This window comes from Salvelinus fontinalis, chromosome 18 (assembly GCF_029448725.1).
Source record: "Salvelinus fontinalis isolate EN_2023a chromosome 18, ASM2944872v1, whole genome shotgun sequence".
Classification (NCBI taxonomy): Eukaryota; Metazoa; Chordata; class Actinopteri; order Salmoniformes; family Salmonidae; genus Salvelinus; species Salvelinus fontinalis.
In genome coordinates this window covers 3,060,004-3,078,459 of record NC_074682.1, presented here as the reverse complement: position 1 = coordinate 3,078,459, position 18,456 = coordinate 3,060,004, and the positions used below count along the sequence as shown (strand labels likewise).

The 18,456-nt window shown below is 44.6% G+C and overlaps 1 protein-coding gene across 17 annotated transcripts in view; it reads left to right on the top strand.

Annotated features, from left to right (window-relative positions):
- Positions 1-18,456, top strand: part of LOC129814814 (receptor-type tyrosine-protein phosphatase T) — a 561,458-nt gene that overhangs the window by 160,029 nt on the left and 382,973 nt on the right. For all 17 annotated transcript variants that reach the window (XM_055867855.1, XM_055867868.1, XM_055867867.1 and 14 more), the window contains exons 4-6: positions 15,114-15,195; positions 16,056-16,171; positions 16,893-17,067. In XM_055867855.1, coding sequence (XP_055723830.1) covers positions 15,114-15,195; positions 16,056-16,171; positions 16,893-17,067 — 373 coding nt within the window. The remainder of the gene's footprint in view (positions 1-15,113; positions 15,196-16,055; positions 16,172-16,892; positions 17,068-18,456) is intronic.

Sequence of the window (18,456 nt, the reverse complement as noted above, 5' to 3'; positions counted from 1 at the left end):
ATTTGTTTATTAGTGTGTATTTTTTATAAACCCTGTTATATTGATATGTATCAAGTCTGCTAATATTTTTGCCATTCTATTGCTTACAAGATTTGTTATTATTTTGTCAGAATTTATTAAAATAATGGGTCTATAATCAGCAGGGGACTCTCCAGTTTTTCGTGGTTTTAATATAACTTAAATAATGGTTTGAAACATTGAACTAGGAAGTACTGAATTAAGTGACGTGTGTTGTCATTTGTGTCAATAGGGGGGCTACTTTGTCCCAAAATGTTGAATAGAATTCTATGGGAAAGCCATCCATTCCTGGTGCTTTTCTCCGTGCACATGTTTTAACAATATCTAATATTTATTATTGGGCTATCTCTGTTTTTAATGATTGTTGTCTACTGATGGTTGCTTCAGAGTTGTTGAGTCTAAGAAGGCTACTGTTTAATTCTGATTTATATACAATTTCATAGACACTTTTACAATTGTATCTTTATGCTTTTGTATCGTCATCTTTTAAAATTATAACTGGTTTAGCATGTATTTGTTTTGTGAGAGCTGCGAATCTGACAACTTAAAGCCAGAGAATGCTGAAAGAAGCAGACACAGAACTGAAATTGTAATGTCAGCGACTGCAGAAAGGAGCAGAGACAGGACTGAATACCCAATGTCAGAGAACACTGAGAAGGAGAAGAGAATGTGCTGAACACTTTTCTTGAAGGAAGAGAAGGCGGAATTTAAGTAAGTGACCAGCCTTCGTTGGAAATGTAGGGCCGTACCTACTGGCATGGTGGACAAGTCATTTGGAGAATTATGACACCTTGAGTGAGAGCTGTGGCCTCCCTCTTACTGTGTGGCACAATGTTCACCATGGTCACGGAAGCACGGCATTTGTCACAGGGCTAATGACCCCTCTGCACCCAGTGGTCTCCTGGGTCCAAAACTGCTTTTCTCCAGCAGCCAGCTATGGCAGAGGCAACCAGGCCAGACTAACAGAGAAAGAGGTGGAGGCGTCCAGGTCAGTTTGACAGAGGCAATAGCAGAGGCTGAGGCAGCCAGGCCAGACCAGTGACAGCTGGACAGGTGTAGGAGAGGGAGGGGTTTGATAGAGAATGCAGCAGGCTGAGTGACTGAGCAAATTACATCTTTAAAAGTCTGGTCATTTAGTTGTGAAGTTAGACATGCTCAGCATGTGAGAGAGTCATTATCCTAGGTTTGACTGAGTTGGAAACTCAGCAAAAAAAAGAAATGTCCCTTTTTCAGGACCCTGTCTTTCAAAGATAATTCGTAAAAATCCAAATAACTTCACAGATCTTCATTGTAAAGGCGTTAAGCACTGTTTCCCATGCTTGTTCAATGAACCATAAACAATTAATGCACATGCACCTGTAACGGATGTGAAATGGCTAGCCAGTTAGCAGGTACGCGCTACTAGCGTTTCAATCAGTTACGTCACTTGCTCTGAAACCTAGAAGTAGTGTTGCCCCTTGTTCTGCAAGGGCCGTGGCCTCTATGGAGCGATGGGTAACGATGCTTCGTGGGCGACCGTTGTTGATGTGTGCAGAGGGTCCCTGGTTCGCGCCCGTGTCAGGGCGAGGGGACGGTCTAAAGTTATACTGTTACATTGATGCTGTTGACCCGGATCACTGGTTGCTGCGGAAAAGGAGGAGGTTGAAAGGGGGGTGAGTGTAACGGATGTGAAATGGCTAGCTAGTTAGCGGGTACGCGCTAGTAGCGTTTCAATCAGTTACGTCACTTGCTCTGAAACCTAGATGTAGTGTTGCCCCTTGCTCTGCAAGGGCCGTGGCTTTTGTGGAGCGATGGGTAACGACGCTTCGTGGGTGTCAGTTGTTGATGTGTGCAGAGGGTCCCTGGTTCGCGCCCGTGTCGGGGCGAGGGGACGGTCTAAAGTTATACTGTTACACACCTGTGGAACGGTCGTTAAGACACTAACAGCTTACAGACGGTAGGCAATTAAGGTCACAGTTATGAAAACTTAGGACACTAAAGAGGCCTTTCTACTAACTCTGAAAAACACCTAAAGAAAGATGTCCGGGGTTCCTGCTCATCTGCGTGAACGTGCTTTAGGCATGCAGCAAGGATGCATGAGGACTGCAGATGTGGCCAGGGCAATAAATTGCAATGTCCGTACTGTGAGACGCCTAACACAGCGCTACAGAACGGACAGCTGATCATCCTCGCAGTGACAGACCACGTGTAACAACACCTGCACAGGATTGGTACATCCGAACATCACACCTGTGGGGCAGGTACAGGATGGCAACAACAACTGCTCGAGTTACACCAGGAACGCGCAATCCCGCCATCAGTGCTCAGACTGTCCACAATAGGCTGAGAAAGGCTGGACTGAGGGCTTGTAGGCCTGTTGTAAGGCAGGTCCTCACCAGACATCACTGGCAACAACGTTGCCTATGGGCATAAACCCACTGTCGCTGGACCAAACAGGACTGGCAAAAAGTGCTCTTCACTGACGAGTCGCGGTTTTGTCTCACCAGGGGTGATGGTCGGATTCGCGTTTATCGTGGTAGGAATGAGCTTTACACCGAGGCCTGTACTCTGGAGCGGGATCAATTTGGAGGTGGAGGGTCCGTCATGGTCTGGGGCGGTGTGTCACAGCATCATCGGACTGAGCTTGTTGTCATTGCAGGCAATCTCAACGCTGTGCGTTACAGGGAAGACATCCTCCTCCCTCATGTGGTACCTTTCTTGCAGGCTCATCCTGACATGACCCTCCAGCATGACAATGCCACCAGCAATACTTCTCGTTCTATGCGTGATTTCCTGCAAGACAGGAATGTCAGTGTTCTGCCATGGCCAGCGAAGAGACCGTATCTCAATCCCATTGAGCACGTCTTGGTCCTGTTGGATCGGAGGGTGAGGGCTAGGGCCATTACCCCCAGAACTGTCCGGGAACTTGCAGGTGCCTTGGTGGAAGAGTGGGGTAACATCTCACAGGAAGAACTGGAAAATCTGGTACAGTCCATGAGGAGGAGATGCGCTTCAGTAATTAATGCAGCTGGTGGCTACACCAGATACTGAATTGCTTTAGATTTTGACCCCCCCCCCCCCCCCCCCCCCCTTTGTTAATGTCTCAGTTGTTGAATCTTGTTGTGTTCATACAAATATGTACACATGGTAAGTTTTCTGAAAATAAACTCAGGTGACAGTGAGGGGACGTTTCTTTTTTTGCTGAGTTTAGCTTGACTCAGGTATAATGGAGTGATCAGTCAGGTTTAGGTGTAATGTAGTTATCAGTCAGCTTTGGATGAACAGCTGGAGGCAAATATGTGTGTTCACATTAGGGTATGATAGCGCTGAAAAAACATGGCCATAGCCTACCCTCCCCAAGAATCCATCGAACATTCACATCTGTATCATACACGCAACAGACATCATGAGTGAGTGCAACAGATCAGTGTGCTGTCCACACGGTCTGTTGTTTTTATGAATACATTTATAATCATGTTGACAACAACAACGTCTGATAGCTAAGGATTTCGTGACACGGTTAGCTTTTTCAGCTGGGACCGCAAGTTTGTCTCGGATTCTTGCAAAAAAATAAAACATTTGTTAGCGGTTAGCCATCATGCTAACAGAGCAAGATAATGATAGTCAAAATTCTAGTGGTATTTGTGTCTCTCAAATGGGCTAGGTGCATGATTATAAGCAGAGGAAAATAAGGTGGAACTGTTAAATGAACATGAATTATTTGTTCTAAATGTATCATCATCAAGCAGTTTATGGAAGAGATTATCAGGTCTGGTCAGCCTCCATATATCCTAGAAGATCCGATCCAGTTATTAAACAGCTTTGCCTGCTGGAGCGGACAACCCTGGGAGTCAGCTCTGATCCTGGGAGTATACCAACAGCCAGCATCCGTCCAGGGGCACCCTCCACAGCTCAGCCGGTCACTAACCAAAGGAAACAAGGTCTTGGGCCCTCCTCCATCCCCCCGAGGATTCCAATGCAATCCGCTGCTACGGGTACATTTGCGGTGAGTCAGGCTGGCATGAGTTGAAGCACACCTCCTCCCCCCTGCCCAAGGCAGGCCCGTTCTGTTCCCCCTCTTCCTTCCCCATCGGATTCTATCACGACCTCCATCGTCATGGTCAGCTCGATGGTGAGAAATTTTGGCCTGCTTGCGGCCTGTGGGCAGACCAATGTCACCTAGGCGCCCGTGTCCAACTCCTCATGTCCACAATTTTAGTCAACTACTCTAATATTGGCACCATTTTCACTCACATTGGATTTACCGACATTCACTTTTGTAAATCTGAGGAACTGAAGGAGGGGCTACAACATTCTCTTGAACATCCTTGTTCGCACAGGGAAGAGAGCAGTCATCCCTGGCCCCCTGCCATGCTATAGAAGGGGTTCAGACCGTTACAGCTGCCTTGCTAAACAAGTTCATGAAGAAACTCTGCAAAGACGCGATTTAATCCATTTTAGAAAATTGCTGTAACGTAGCAAAATGTGGAAAAGGTCAAGGGGTCAAAAATACTTTAAGGCACTGTAAATTGCAGTTTGTCCAGAACAAATCAGCACGTATCACACTTAGATGTATACGGACGGAAAGTGTTAGTATCATGCATGTCACACTCTCCTTGCTCAAAGTTGAGTAGAGATTGACTGTATCGTTATTGGTCTTTTGTGTGAAGTATTGATGTGTTGAAGGTACCACACTGTCTGTGCAAACTACTTGAACACAGTTTGGACACTCATCTGTACAACACAAGACATGCAAGTGGTGGTCTCTTCACAGTCCCGCTTGTCCAGAACAGAGGCTTGGAAATGCACACTATTAAACAGAGCCATGACTACATGGAACTCTGCCACCCCAGGTAACTCAAGCTAGCAATAAAACCAGTTTCAAAAACCAAAAAGAACACCTTACTGCACAAAGGGGACTGTGAAGAGACAGCGATTTTATACTGTATATATTGTATTGTAATTTGCACTGCACTATGTATTAGACCTAGACATTGTGTATATGTACTGATATGTAGGCTATGTGTGATGTTTTAAATGTATGTATTTCAGTCCTTGACTAATAATGTTCTTTACCATGTCCAGGGTTGGATAGGTTACTTTCTAAAATGTAATCCATTACAGTTACTAGTTAACTGTCCAAAATTATAATCAGTGACGTAACATTTTGGATTACCCAAACTCAATAACGAAATCTGATTACATCCAGTTACTTTTAGATTATTTTCCCCTTAAGAGGCATTTGAAGAAGACACACATTTATGTTACCAATTGAACGACATCTATTGCAGGATAAATTTACATTTAAGTCATTTAGCAGACGCTCTTATCCAGAGCGACTTACAAATTGGAAAGTTCATACATATTCATCCTGGTCCCCCGTGGGAATTGAACCCTGGTCCCCCCGTGGGAAATGAACTCACAACCCTGGTGTTGCAAGCGCCATGCTCTACCAACTGAGCCACACGGGACCATAAATCAATGTTAAAGTTTACATAGCTGGCCATATATGGATGTCAAATTTTTCTTTATGGGTTGGTTATGTAGGCTTCTACTAACCCATCGCTTTCAACTACATATAATACTACTTTTATTTATTTTATTTCACCTTTATTTAACCAGGTAGGCAAGTTGAGAACAAGTTCTCATTTACAATTGCGACCTGGCCAAGATAAAGCAAAGCAGTTCGACACATACAACAACACAGAGCTACACATGGAGTAAAACAAACATACAGTCAATAATACAGTAGAAAAATAAGTCTATATACAATGTGAGCAAATGAGATGAGATAAGGGAGGTAAAGGCAACAAAAAGGCCATGGTGGCGAAGTAAATACAATATAGCAAGTAAAACACTGGAATGGTAGATTTGCAGTGGAAGAATGTGCAAAGTAGAGATTGAAATAATGAGGTGCAAAATAAATAAATACAGTAGGGGGAGAGGTAGTTGTTTGGGCTAAATTATAGATGGGCTATGTACAGGTGCAGTAATATGTGAGCTGCTCTGACAGCTGGTGCTTAAAGCTAGTGAGGGAGATATGAGTCTCCAGCTTCAGTGATTTTTGTAGTTCGTTCCAGTCATTGGCAGCAGAGAACTGGAAGGAGAGGCGACCAAAGGAGGAATTGGCTTTGGGGATGACCAGTGAGATATACCTGCTGGAGCTCGTGCTACGAGTGGGTGCTGCTATGGTGACCAGTGAGCTGAGATAAGGTGGGGCTTTACCTAACAGAGACTTGTAGATGACCTGGAGCCAGTGGGTTTGGCGACGAGTATGAAGCGAGGGCCAGCCAACGAGAGCGTACAGGTCGCAGTGGTGGGTAGTATATGGGGCTTTGGTGACAAAACGGATGGCACTATGATAGACTGCATCCAGTTTGCTGAGTAGAGGGTTGGAGGCTATTTTATAGATGACATCGCCGAAGTCGTCCCGTGCGATGCTGTGCTCACCACTGTTGAAATGCCTGATTTTAGATGGTGAAAGTATACTTTAGAATTGGCTTTAGGAAATCCTTGCTTTTTTAGCACATAATAATCATATTATTATAAATATTAGGACCAGCAAGAGGTTGTGCCACAGATTCTTTTCAGAAGGAGGAACCGTGGTTACATACTGTAGGTAGAGATGGGCGGGTTGTGTGTGTGTATGCAGGTTTGTGTGTGTGGGCGGTAAAAAGTAGGGGAAAAACAAACAAATGGCCATCAATCTAATGACTCATTCAAACAGGCTTTCAAAATCATGCTTATCAATCGAATGATCTTATAACTTACACACACACACACACAATGTTTCACCCTGTCAATTTCAGACTATAGGCATACACTCTAACGGCCATGGTGCATTATTAGCACAAACAAAACACTTTCTTGGCACTTTCACTGATTGCTAAAAGAACTGGAGCTAAGTCCCTGACAGTGTGCCCTCTGAATTCGCTACACAATCTTCTGCTGCGTAGCCTAGGCGAACACCTTGCAAAACACCCGTGCAAAAAATCTGTGCATAATGGAAACTATTAAAGACCTTATCCATGGTGCTTTACCAACAGTAGCATTTCCCCCTTATGGTAACGATCCTTCTAACAACTATAGGCAAGTTGACTATGTGAGCACACCCAATAAAACATTATCTTGGGATCCTGGTGGAGATCGAAGAGGTATGCGTGTGTATGTGTCCCATGTCAAGCTGCGCTCCAAATTCGCTACACCACTGCTATTTTGCAGCCCATTGTAAACCTATAGCGGCCAACTAGATGACCCTAACCTGCAGGCTAATCGTACATTACAGTAGGCAAGTGAAAGTAAATTATAGGCCTAGCCGACGGCTGCTGGAGGAATAAACAACGAAGCAGGGGTTTAAAGCAAACGTGTCTGTGGGCGGAAGGCAACTTAAGGAACACTCCTGCAATGCACAAAGCAGCTAATCTGAGGTGATATTTGAATATGTTCATGGGTGGATTCTCCCTTTCTTGAAATAATAATTGGTCTAAATATAGACCTATTAGATACATGATGATAGGCTATATAGGCTCTAAAGTGATAAGCACTGATCTGACTTGGTTGGTAGCCTAGCGTAATATCTCCTTTCACTATCCATCTATCGGTGATGTCTTCGAGGTTGGGAGGAGTAAAGGATGCATAGGTTATCGCAAAACAAGGGGATCATCTCCATTGTAGGCTATTTTGTCTCAGCTACACTGTATGCAAAAAAAGTATGACACCGCTTCAAATGAGTGGATTCGGCTATTTCAGCCACACCCGTTGCTGACAGGTGTATAAAATCGAGCACACAGCCATGAAATCTCCATAGACAAACATTGGCAGTAGAATGTCCTTACTGAAGAGTTCAGTGACTTTCAAACGTGGCACCTTCATAGGATGCCACCTTATAAAACAAGTCAGTTTGTCAAATTCTGCCCTGCTAGAGCTGCACCTGCCAACTGTAAGTGCAGTTATTTTGAAGTGGAAACATCTAGGAGCAACAACGGCTCAGCCGCGAAGTGGTGCGCCACACAAGCTCACAGAATGGGATCGCCGAGTGCTCAAGCTCAAGCATAAAAATAGTCTGTCCTTGGTTGCAAGACTCACTACCGAGTTTCAAGCTGCCTCTGAAAGCAACATCAGCACAAGAACTGTTCGTTGGGAGCTCCATGAAATGGGTTTCCGTGGCCGAGCAGCCATACACAAGCCTAAGATCACCATGCGCAATGCAAAACGTTGCCTGGAGTGGTGTCCAGTCTGATGTCCACCATTGTTCCTGTACCCAAGAAAGCAAAGGTAACTAAACGAATTGACTCTCGCCCCGTAGCACTGCACACTGCCCTATCCCATGTGGACAAGACGAATACCTATATAAGAATGCTGTTCATTGACTATAGCTCAGCCTTTAAAAACATAATACCCTCCAAGCTCATCATCAAGCTCGGGGCTCTGGGTCTGAATCACACCCTGTGCAACTGGGTCCTGGACTTCCTAACGGACCGCCCCAGGTGGTGAAAGTAGGAAACAATGCCTCCACTACCCTGATCCTCAACAAAGGGGCCCCACATGGGTGCATGCTCAGCCTCCTCCTGTACTCACTGTACACCTGTCACGCTCGTCGTTAGGTGGAAGAGAGGAGGACCAAGGCGCAGCGTGGTATGTTTCCATATTTTTTGGAAACACTTAACGCGAACAAAACAATAAACAGAAAAATGAAACTAACGACGCTACAGACCTGAACATGTGAACATACAGACAACGAAGAACGCAATTAACAGGAACAATCACCCACAAACAAACAGTGAGAACAGCCTATTTAAATATGGTTCCCAATCAGAGGAAACGTAAGACACCTGCCCCTGTTTGAGAACCATATCAGGCTAGTTGACAACCCTAAACCAAACATAGAAACACATAACATAGAATGCCCACCCAGCTCACGTCCTGACCAACTAAACAAGACTAAACAAAGGAAATAAGGTCAGGAACGTGACAACACCCATGGATGCATGGCCACGCATGTCTCCTACTCAATTATCAAGTTTGCAGAAGACACAACAGTAGTGAGCCTGATTGTCAACAATGACGAGGCAGCCTACTGGGAGGAGGTGAGGGCCCTGGTGGAGTGGTGCCAGGATAATAACCTCTCCCCGAACGTCAACAAAACGAAGTAGCTGATTGTGGACTTCAGGAGACAGCAGAGGGACCACACCTCTATCCACATCGACGGGGCCACAGTGGAGTGGGTAAAAAGCTTCAAGTTCCTCGGTGTAAACACCACTGACAATCTGAGATGGTCCACCCACACAGACAGTGTGGTGAAGAAGGCGCAACAGTTCCTCTTCAACCTCAGGAGGCTGAAGGAATTCGGCTTGGCCCTTAAGACCCTCACAAACTTTTACAGATGCACAATTGAAAGCATCCTGTGTGGCTGTATCACTGCGTGGTATGGCAACTGCATCACCTGGAGCACACCAGGTCACTTACAGCACCCGATGTCACAGGAAGGCCAAAAAGATCATCAAGTTCATCAACCACCTGAACCATGGCCTGTTCACCCCGCTATCATCTAGAAGGCAAGGTCAGTACAGGTTCTTCAAAGCTGGGACCGAGAGACTGAAAAACATCTCAAGGCCATCAGACTGTTAAATATCCATCACTAGCCGGCTACCACCCGGTTACTCAACCCTGCACCTTAGAGGCTGCTGCCCTTTGTACATAGACATGGAATCATTGGTCACTTTAATAATGTTTACATACTGTTTTACTCATTTCATATGTATTCAGTCGTGGCCAAAAGTTTTGAGAATGACGCAAATATTAATTTTCCCAAAGTTTGCTGCTTCAGGGTCTTTAGATATTTTTGTCAGATGTTACTATGGAATACTGAAGTATAATTACAAGCATGTCATAAGTGTCAAAGGCTTTTATTGACAATTACATAAAGTTAATGCAAAGAGTCAATATTTGCAGTGTTGACCCTTCGTTTTCAAGACCTCTGCAATCCGCCCTGGCATGCTGTCAATTAACTTCTGGGCCACATCCTGACTGATGGCAGCCCATTCTAGCATAATCAATGCTTGGAGTTTGTCAGAATTTGTGGGTTTTTGTTTGTCCACCCGCCTCTTGAGGATTGACCACAAGTTCTCAATGGGATTAAGGTCTGGGGAGTTTCCTGGCCATGTGTCATGCGGGACTAGGCGGGTGAGGAAGGAATCAGGCGCAGAGAGTTCCACAGGGAAAAAGGTGCACTTTAATACGGCACACAAAAAACCACAAGCCCAAACACAGGGAGCGGTTAAATAAATTGGACCACCCAAAACACAGGGTGCAGGTCCAGAACATAAACACCTTAACACACGTAACACTAAACAATTCCGCACAAAACAAAGGCGGGGACACATACTATAAATAAGGAAGCTCATCAAACACATACAACAGGACACAGGTGAAACTAATAAGTCACAACCAACAGACAACGAAAAAGGGATCGGTGGCGGCTAGTAGGCCGGTGACGACGACCGCCGAGCACCGCCCGAACAGGCAGGGGAGCCAACTCCGGCGGAAGTCGTGACACCATGGACCCAAAATATCGATGTTTTGTTCCCCGAGCCACTTATCACTTTTGCCTTATGGCAAGATGCTCCATCATGCTGGAAAAAGCACTGTTCGTCACCAAACTGTTCCTAGATGGTTGGGAGAAGTTGTACTCGGAGGATGTGTTGGTACCATTCTTTATTCATGGCTGTGTTCTTTGGTGAAATTGTGAGTGAGCCCACTCCCTTGGCTGAGAAGCAACCCCACACATGAATGGTCTCAGAATGCTTTACTGTTGGCATGACACAGGACTGATGGTAGCGCTCACCTTGTCTTCTCCGGACAAGATTTTTTCCGGATGCCCCAAACAATCGGAAAGGGGATTCATCAGAGAAAATGACTTTACCGCAGTCCTCAGCAGTCCAATCCCTGTACCTTTTGCAGAATATCAGTCTGTCCCTGATGTTTTTCCTGGGGAGAAGTGGCTTCTTTGCTGCCCTTCTTGACACCAGGCCATCCTCCAAAAGTATTCGCCTCACTGTGCGTGCAGTTGCACTCACACCAGCCTGCTGCCATTCCTGAGCAAGCTCTGTACTGGTGGTGCCCCGATCCCGCAGCTGAATCAACTTTAGGAGACGGTCCTGGCGCTTGCTGGACTTTCTTGGACGCCCTGAAGCCTTCTTCACAACAATTGAACCACTCTCCTTGAAGTTCTTGATGATCCGATAAATGGTTGATTTAGGTGCAATCTTACTGGCAGAAATATCCTTGAGAGAGAATCACTGACATGATGTCAGCTGGTCCTTTTGTGGCAGGGATGAAATGCAGTGGAAATGTTTTTTTGGGATTCATTTCATTTGCATGGCAAAGAGGGACTTTGCAATTAATTGCAATTCATATGATCACTCTTCATAACATTCTGGAGTATATACAAATTGCCATCAAACTGAGGCAGCAGACTTTGTGAAAATTAATGTCATTCTCAAAACTTTTGGCCACGACTGTATACTGTATTCTACTGTATTTTAGTAAATGTCATTCCAAAATTGCTCATCCTAGTATTTATATATTTCTTAATTCCATTATTTTACTTTGAGATGTGTGTATTGTTGTGCATTGTTAAATACTACTACACTGTTGGAGCTAGGAACACAAGCATTTCACTACACCCGCAATAACATCTGACCAATACATTTTGATTTGATTTGTAATGCTCGCCTCTATTGGACTCTGGACTAGTGGAAACGCATTCTCTAGAGTGATGAATCACACTTCACAATCTGGCATTCCGACGGTGTCGCGATCGCCAAAGGGAGAGAGAGAGGACCAAGGCACAGCGTGTGCAAAATACATCTTCTCTTTAATTTGAAGAAGAACAAACAAAACAACAAAATGACGACCGTGAAGCTATACAAGAACTAAGTGCAACACATGCCACATAGAACCTCGACATAGACAATTCCCCACAAACAGCTAAAGCCTATGGTTGCCTTAAATATGGCTCCCAATCAGAGACAACAATAACCAGCTGTCTCTAATTGAGACCCAATTCAGGCAACCATAGACTTTCCTAGAACCTACACTCAACCATAGACACAGCTAGACACATTCACTCAACACAAACCCATACACTACACCCAACACCCCCTTTACCATATAACCACCCAAAACCGACAAAACACAAACATTCCCCATGTCACACCCTGACCTAACTAAAATAATAAAGAAAACAAAGAATACTAAGGCCAGGGCGTGACAGACGGACAAATCTGGATTTGGCGGATGCCAAAAGAATGCTACCTGCCCCATGCATAGTGCCAACTGTAAAGTTTGGTGGAGGAGGAATAATGGTCTGGGGCTGGATTTCATGGTTTTCTAGGCCCCTTAGTTCCAGTGAAGGGAAGTGTTAACGCTACAGCATACAATGCCATTCTAGACAATACTGTGCCTCCAACTTTGTGACAAAGTGTAAGGTGAAGTAATTATTTACACTTTGGATGGTGTATCAAGACACTCAGACACTACAAAGATAAAGGTGTCCTACCTAACTTAGTTGATGGAGAGGATTTCATCATGAGGCCAATGGTGATTTTAAACCAGTTAGAGTTAAATGGCTGTGATAGGAGAGAACTGAGGATGGATCAACAACATTTGAGATATGCCATAATACCAACCTAAATGAGTGAAAACAATGCATTCTGTTTGAAATAAGGTACTAAAGTAAAACTGCAAATAAAATGGAAAATAAGTTACAATTTTGTCCTGAATACGGTACAAAGCATTATGGTTGGGGCAAATCCAACACAACACATCACTGAGTACCACTCTTCATATTTTCAAGCATGGTGGTGGCTGCATCATTTTATGGGTATGCTTGTCATTTGCAAGGACTAATTAATTTTTGGGGGGATAAAATCAAAGGAATATAACTAAGCACAGGCTAGGTCCTAGAGAAAAACCTGGCTTTCCAACAGACACCAATACATCTTTCAACAGGACAATAACATAAAACACAAGGTCAAATATACACTGGAGTTACTTACCAAGACAACATGGAATAGTCCCGAGTGGCCTATTTACAGTTTTTACTTAAATCGGCTTGAAGAAATATGGCAAGACTAGGAAATGTCTGTCTACCATTGATCAGCAACCAACTTGACAGGGCTTGAATAATTTATTTAAGAATAATAGGCAAATATTGTACAATAGAGGTTTGCAAAGCTCTTAGACTTACCCAGAAAGACACAGCTGTAATAGCTGCCAAATGTGATTCTAACACGTATTGACTCAGGGGGTTATCTTATTAAATAATATTAATGTTTCATTTTCCATTAATACAAAAAAACATATACACTAGCGGTCAAAAGTTTGGGGTCACCTAGAAATGTCCTTGTTTTAGAAAGGATGTCCATTAAAATAACATCAAATTGATCAGAAATACAGTGTAGACATTTTTAATGTTGTAAATGACTATTGTAGCTGGAAACGGCAGATTTTTTTTATGGAATATCTACATAGGTATACAGAGGCCTATTATCAGCAACCATCACTCCTGTGTTCCAATGGCACCAATGGCACGCGTGTTAGCTAATCTAAGTTTATCATTTTAAAAGGCTAATTGATCATTAGAAAATCCTTTTGAAATTGTTAGCACGGCTGAAAATTGTTGTGCTGATTAAAGAACCAATAAAATTTGCCTTCTTTAGACTAGTTGAGTATCTGGAGCATCAGCATTTGTGGGTTCGATTACAGGCTCAAAATGGCCAGAAACAAAGAATTTCTTCTGAAACACATCAGTCTGTTCTTGTTCTGAGAAATGAAGGCTATTCCATGCGAGAAATTGCCAAGAAACTGAGGATCTCTAACAGCGCTGTGTACTATTCCCGTCACAGAACAGCTCAAACTGTCTCTAACCAGAATAGAAAGAGAAGTGGGAGGCCCTGGTGCACAACTGAGCAAGAGGACAAGTACATACGAGTGTCTAGTTTGAGAAACAGACGCCTCACAAGTCCTCAACTGGCAGCTTCATTAAATAATACCCGCAAAACACCAGTCTCAACGGCAACAGTGAAGAGGCGACTCCGGGATGCTGGCCTTCTAGGCAGAGTCCCTCTGTCCAGTGTCTATTGGCCTGTCAGAGATATGGCTTTTTCTTTGCAACTCTGCCTAGAAGGCCAGCATCCTGGAGTTGCCTCTTCACTGTTGACGTTGTGACTGGTGTTTAACATTCCGTATAAAAAGTTACCCATTTTAGTTATTTCCCCCAAACCTAACCTATTATGAGCAAAACAGCAACCTTGGAGGTGACTAAAACGCTATGACTAAAACACCTGACTATACCTGTGGAAGGAGGCTCCGCCTCCAGCCATCTCTCTTGTCCTTTGATTTTATTTAACTAGGCAAGTAAGTTATGAACAAATTCTTATTTACAATTACGGCCTAGGAACCGTGGGTTAACGTCCTTGTTCAGGGGCAGAACGACAGATTTTTACCTTGTCAGCTCAGCTTGATGAGCACGCTGAGCTGAGCCAAGCCAAGCTGTACCGGGCTGGCCTGGTTACACATCAAACATAGTTGTAGGAACGTGCTGCAAAGGACAATGTGAAAATAAAATAACAAAGTCGGGTTCGGGTTGGCCCTATAATGTGAAATACGTATTTGTCTCTCTCTGGCCACAGAGACCTGAAGGCATGAGTCCCTCTTCCCAGTCTGGCAGCCTTCACCGAGAGCCCTGTGTGAGCCCCACATGTCCCAAGCACATGGCACTGCTCTACTGGCCTGCACATTTTGCCAGGCCCATATGTGAACAGCAGCAGCAATCCGCCTATATTGTTTGTTAATTATGACGTGAAGATATTGCTGCAGCTGTCCCAATGGAAAGAGCTGCTGTCAATGTGGCGAAAAGCTTGCATTTTGAAGGGTGTGTAGTTAGAGATGGCGAATGTTGTTGACAGCATCGTGGATGCCGTTCTTACAGGGTGTCCAGGTGAGTTTTGCAGGGGTAACGAAAAATTCCTGTACAAATTGTGTTTCTCACTCTCTCCTCTCTCTCCCCACTCTCATCTCTCCCCATCTCTCTTCCTCTCCCCCTTTTGCGGTAGGTGATATTCGAGTCTGTATCCGTACAGGGCCATCCAGGGTTCATTGCGGTGGACGAGGTCCGAGTGTTGGCCCACCCATGCCGTAAGTGACACTACCCCATGGAGCATCATCTGGTCTCACACTCCTGGATAGCAGGCTGTGTGATTTGGTGTGTGTGTGTGTATTTGGTGTGTGTGTGTTTGGGAGTGGGGGACACACAGACCGAGGGGAATAGAGGGAGGACGAGGTAGATTGCGGAGCACAGAAAAAGGAACAAACTCAGGGCCTTCATCATTCAAAGCTGACAGAACGTCTTTGCCTCACATCTTTGGACTCCTCCAAGGCACTCAGTGTCCTAGATGTGTTCTCTTTCTTTCATTCTTTCTCTTTCTGTACATAGACTTAGAGCTTTCCCTGGGAATTAGGACAGAGCACTCAGTGCTGAATTCAAATAAGATTAGGAAGCAAAGGTAAATAAATTGCAGAGTAAAATAATCCAGTCGGCTTTTTTCTTCAAATGGGGGAAATTAACGTCAAGATAAATTCTCGTATTGAAATGATCAATGAATACACTATTAGGCCTACATTTCTAGGCACGGTGAAAATGAGATTAGGAGATGCCGTTTCAATGCCGTTTCAATGCCATACAGAGCAGCCTCGGTTCATTTACTTTTCAGCTGGACATTAGTGTGCACTGAGCAGACCAGGGGAGACAATTCTACGGAAGGGAAGGAAAGGTGACCTGAAATCTTAAGTAACTTTAGAACGAAAAGCAAAAACACGCTGATCTACAAAACACTGTTTTGTTGGTAATTTAATGTTGTGTGTATTTGTTTCCTTTATTCCTCACAACTCAGCTTTCTCAATTACTCAATGCATGTCAAACAGTCGATATGTCGGTATGTGTTTGTGCTTATGCATGCCTAGTCACTGTATTGAGTGTGTTTCCCGCCCCTTTGCAGGGAAAGCGCCTCACTTCCTGCGGCTGCAGAATGTGGAGGTGAATGTGGGCCAGAACGCCACCTTCCAGTGTACCGCCGGGGGGAAGTGGTCACAACACGACCAACTGTGGCTACAGGCGAGTTGCTTCCCTTCGGTCCACTATAGATGTCATCCATCTTATCCCTCTCACCTTAAAGCTGCAATCTTTAATTAGAAAAATAACAGATGGCAGCCGTGCCCGAGGCATGGGGCTGGAGAAGTAACCAATCTCAAATTCATAGATGTAGCTGTGGATGCATCCACCTTTAGTGACTAGCTTCTGTAGCTTTTTCAATCATGTAGAATGCACAGGGCATTTTAGTTGATTTCTGTTGCAATGTTATGACCCCACCCTTGTGAAATTACACTTACAGCATGGTCCAGTTCCTTGCTGTACTTGCACAAACACTGTAATGGTATAAACTCTGTGGGGATATCCATACAATCTGTGCCCTGAGTATAAAGTGTTGTTTTGATATGGACGACTGCCTCTCTATCAGCCACCAATGTACTGCACTAGCATGTTTTCATCTTATAGTAATGGAATTTGCAATGGAGTAGTATCCAGGGCAGAGCAAAGTATCAGGTACATGCTGGAATAAATTACTTTTGGGAGATTGTTATAGTCGAGTTGATATCGTAAGGAAAAAGTGCAGTGAAAAAGTAGTTTCTGACAAACATTAACCATACTGCTGGTTTCTTTGGTTAACAGATTTGAATGCCCATATGTGGAGTTTGTCCTTTTTTACCATACCAACGTGATAAATACTGTGTGTACATGTGTTAGTAAGAAAGTGTCTGTCTCTCTCCATCTACAGCAGTGGAATGGTAAAGACACAGCCCTCATGGTGACGCGGGTGGTGAACCACCGGCGCTTCTCGGCCACCGTCAGCGTCGGGGACACGTCTCAGAGAAGCACCAGCCGCTATCGCTGTGTCATCCGCTCCGATGGTGGCTCCGGGGTCTCCAACTACGCAGAGCTAATCGTCAAAGGTACGGCTAACGTACTAATGGCTTACCTGCTAAAAGCTAGCAGGTAAAGGCTAACGGCTAGGCTACCGGCTAGGCTAACGCTAGGCTTCCTTAATACCAGGCTATTACCAGTCAGTCAGAACTCCGCTGGGTTCCTCCACAGTCATCTGAGCAGCAAACCCCTCATTATTTCAGCCACCATCAGCAGTGTGCATTCCATTCCACTATTTCCCCCTTCTCCCATTTACTAATGCATACTAATTTCGCCTTGAACAAAAACAAAGAGAACATTATGGTTAAGGGAGTGGAAAACAAGGGTTGCTTCACAGATAGCGTAGACTGCTGGGTAATCGTCTGGTATTGTAGGATGGGCGGGTGGGCACACTCTCTGCTTTCTTCTGAGAAGGGCATTGTAAATAACCTGAAATAGCCTATATATCTGTTCTATCACTTCTCCCCTCGGAAAAGGAGGACTTCTTGGTATATGGCTCAGAAAAACATGCTTCCCCCTCCTCTCTCGCTCTTTTCCTCCCTCCCTCCTCCCATCCTGTCCAGATTCAGCCAGCCATTGTTCCTACCCCGGGTGGTTTGCCTAGCCAAACAAACCTTTAATGCTGGTATTTAACCGCTAATCTGGCACTTTGATTCCCGCTCAGTGCCTATATGTGTGGGGAACAGGGGCAAGCTGGCCCTGCTTAGCAGAAGCTGGCACTAAATCACTCCTGTGATGCACCTGGAAGCCAGAGTAGACTGCCTAACCTTGAGTTGTTTGTGCACCTGGTTTCTTGGCTCAGGCCTGTGGGCCTATAGCCAGGGGCCTTTGTAGTGCATCAGGCCTGGATCGGTGCACCTCAGCTGGACTGGAGGCTATTCAAATCCAGGCCTTGTGGCTACTGTGTCCACTGGTCTCATCCATGGTGTTTGATTAGCATCCTTGGTGTTTGAGAGTTGATTAGCTCAGTTTCCTGAACTTGGTCCTGGGTTAAAAGGTCTGTGGAATGGCGTGAACAATGTATTAGTCAGTCTCATCATACATACAGTACGTTGACTAATTTACTTGTGGAACAGTGCATGCAGTGCAACCTAGGAAGAAGCCTAGAGAGGAACCAGGCTCTGATGGGTGGCCTTCTGGCTGTGCCGGTTGGAGATTCTAATAATACTTGGCCATTAAGGCCAGATTGTTCTTCAAGATGTGCAAAAGTTCATAGATGACCAGCAGGGTCAAATAATAATATTGTTAAGTGTTTCTTGTTTCTATTGGTACAGCAAATGGAAGTGGTAATTGACACAGGTGTTTGCGTTCAGTAATTGTGTCACCTGCCATCTTAAAGTACACTACCGGTCAAACACTTACGTACTCATTCAAGGGTTTTTCTTTATTTTTACTATTTTCTACATTGTAGAATAATA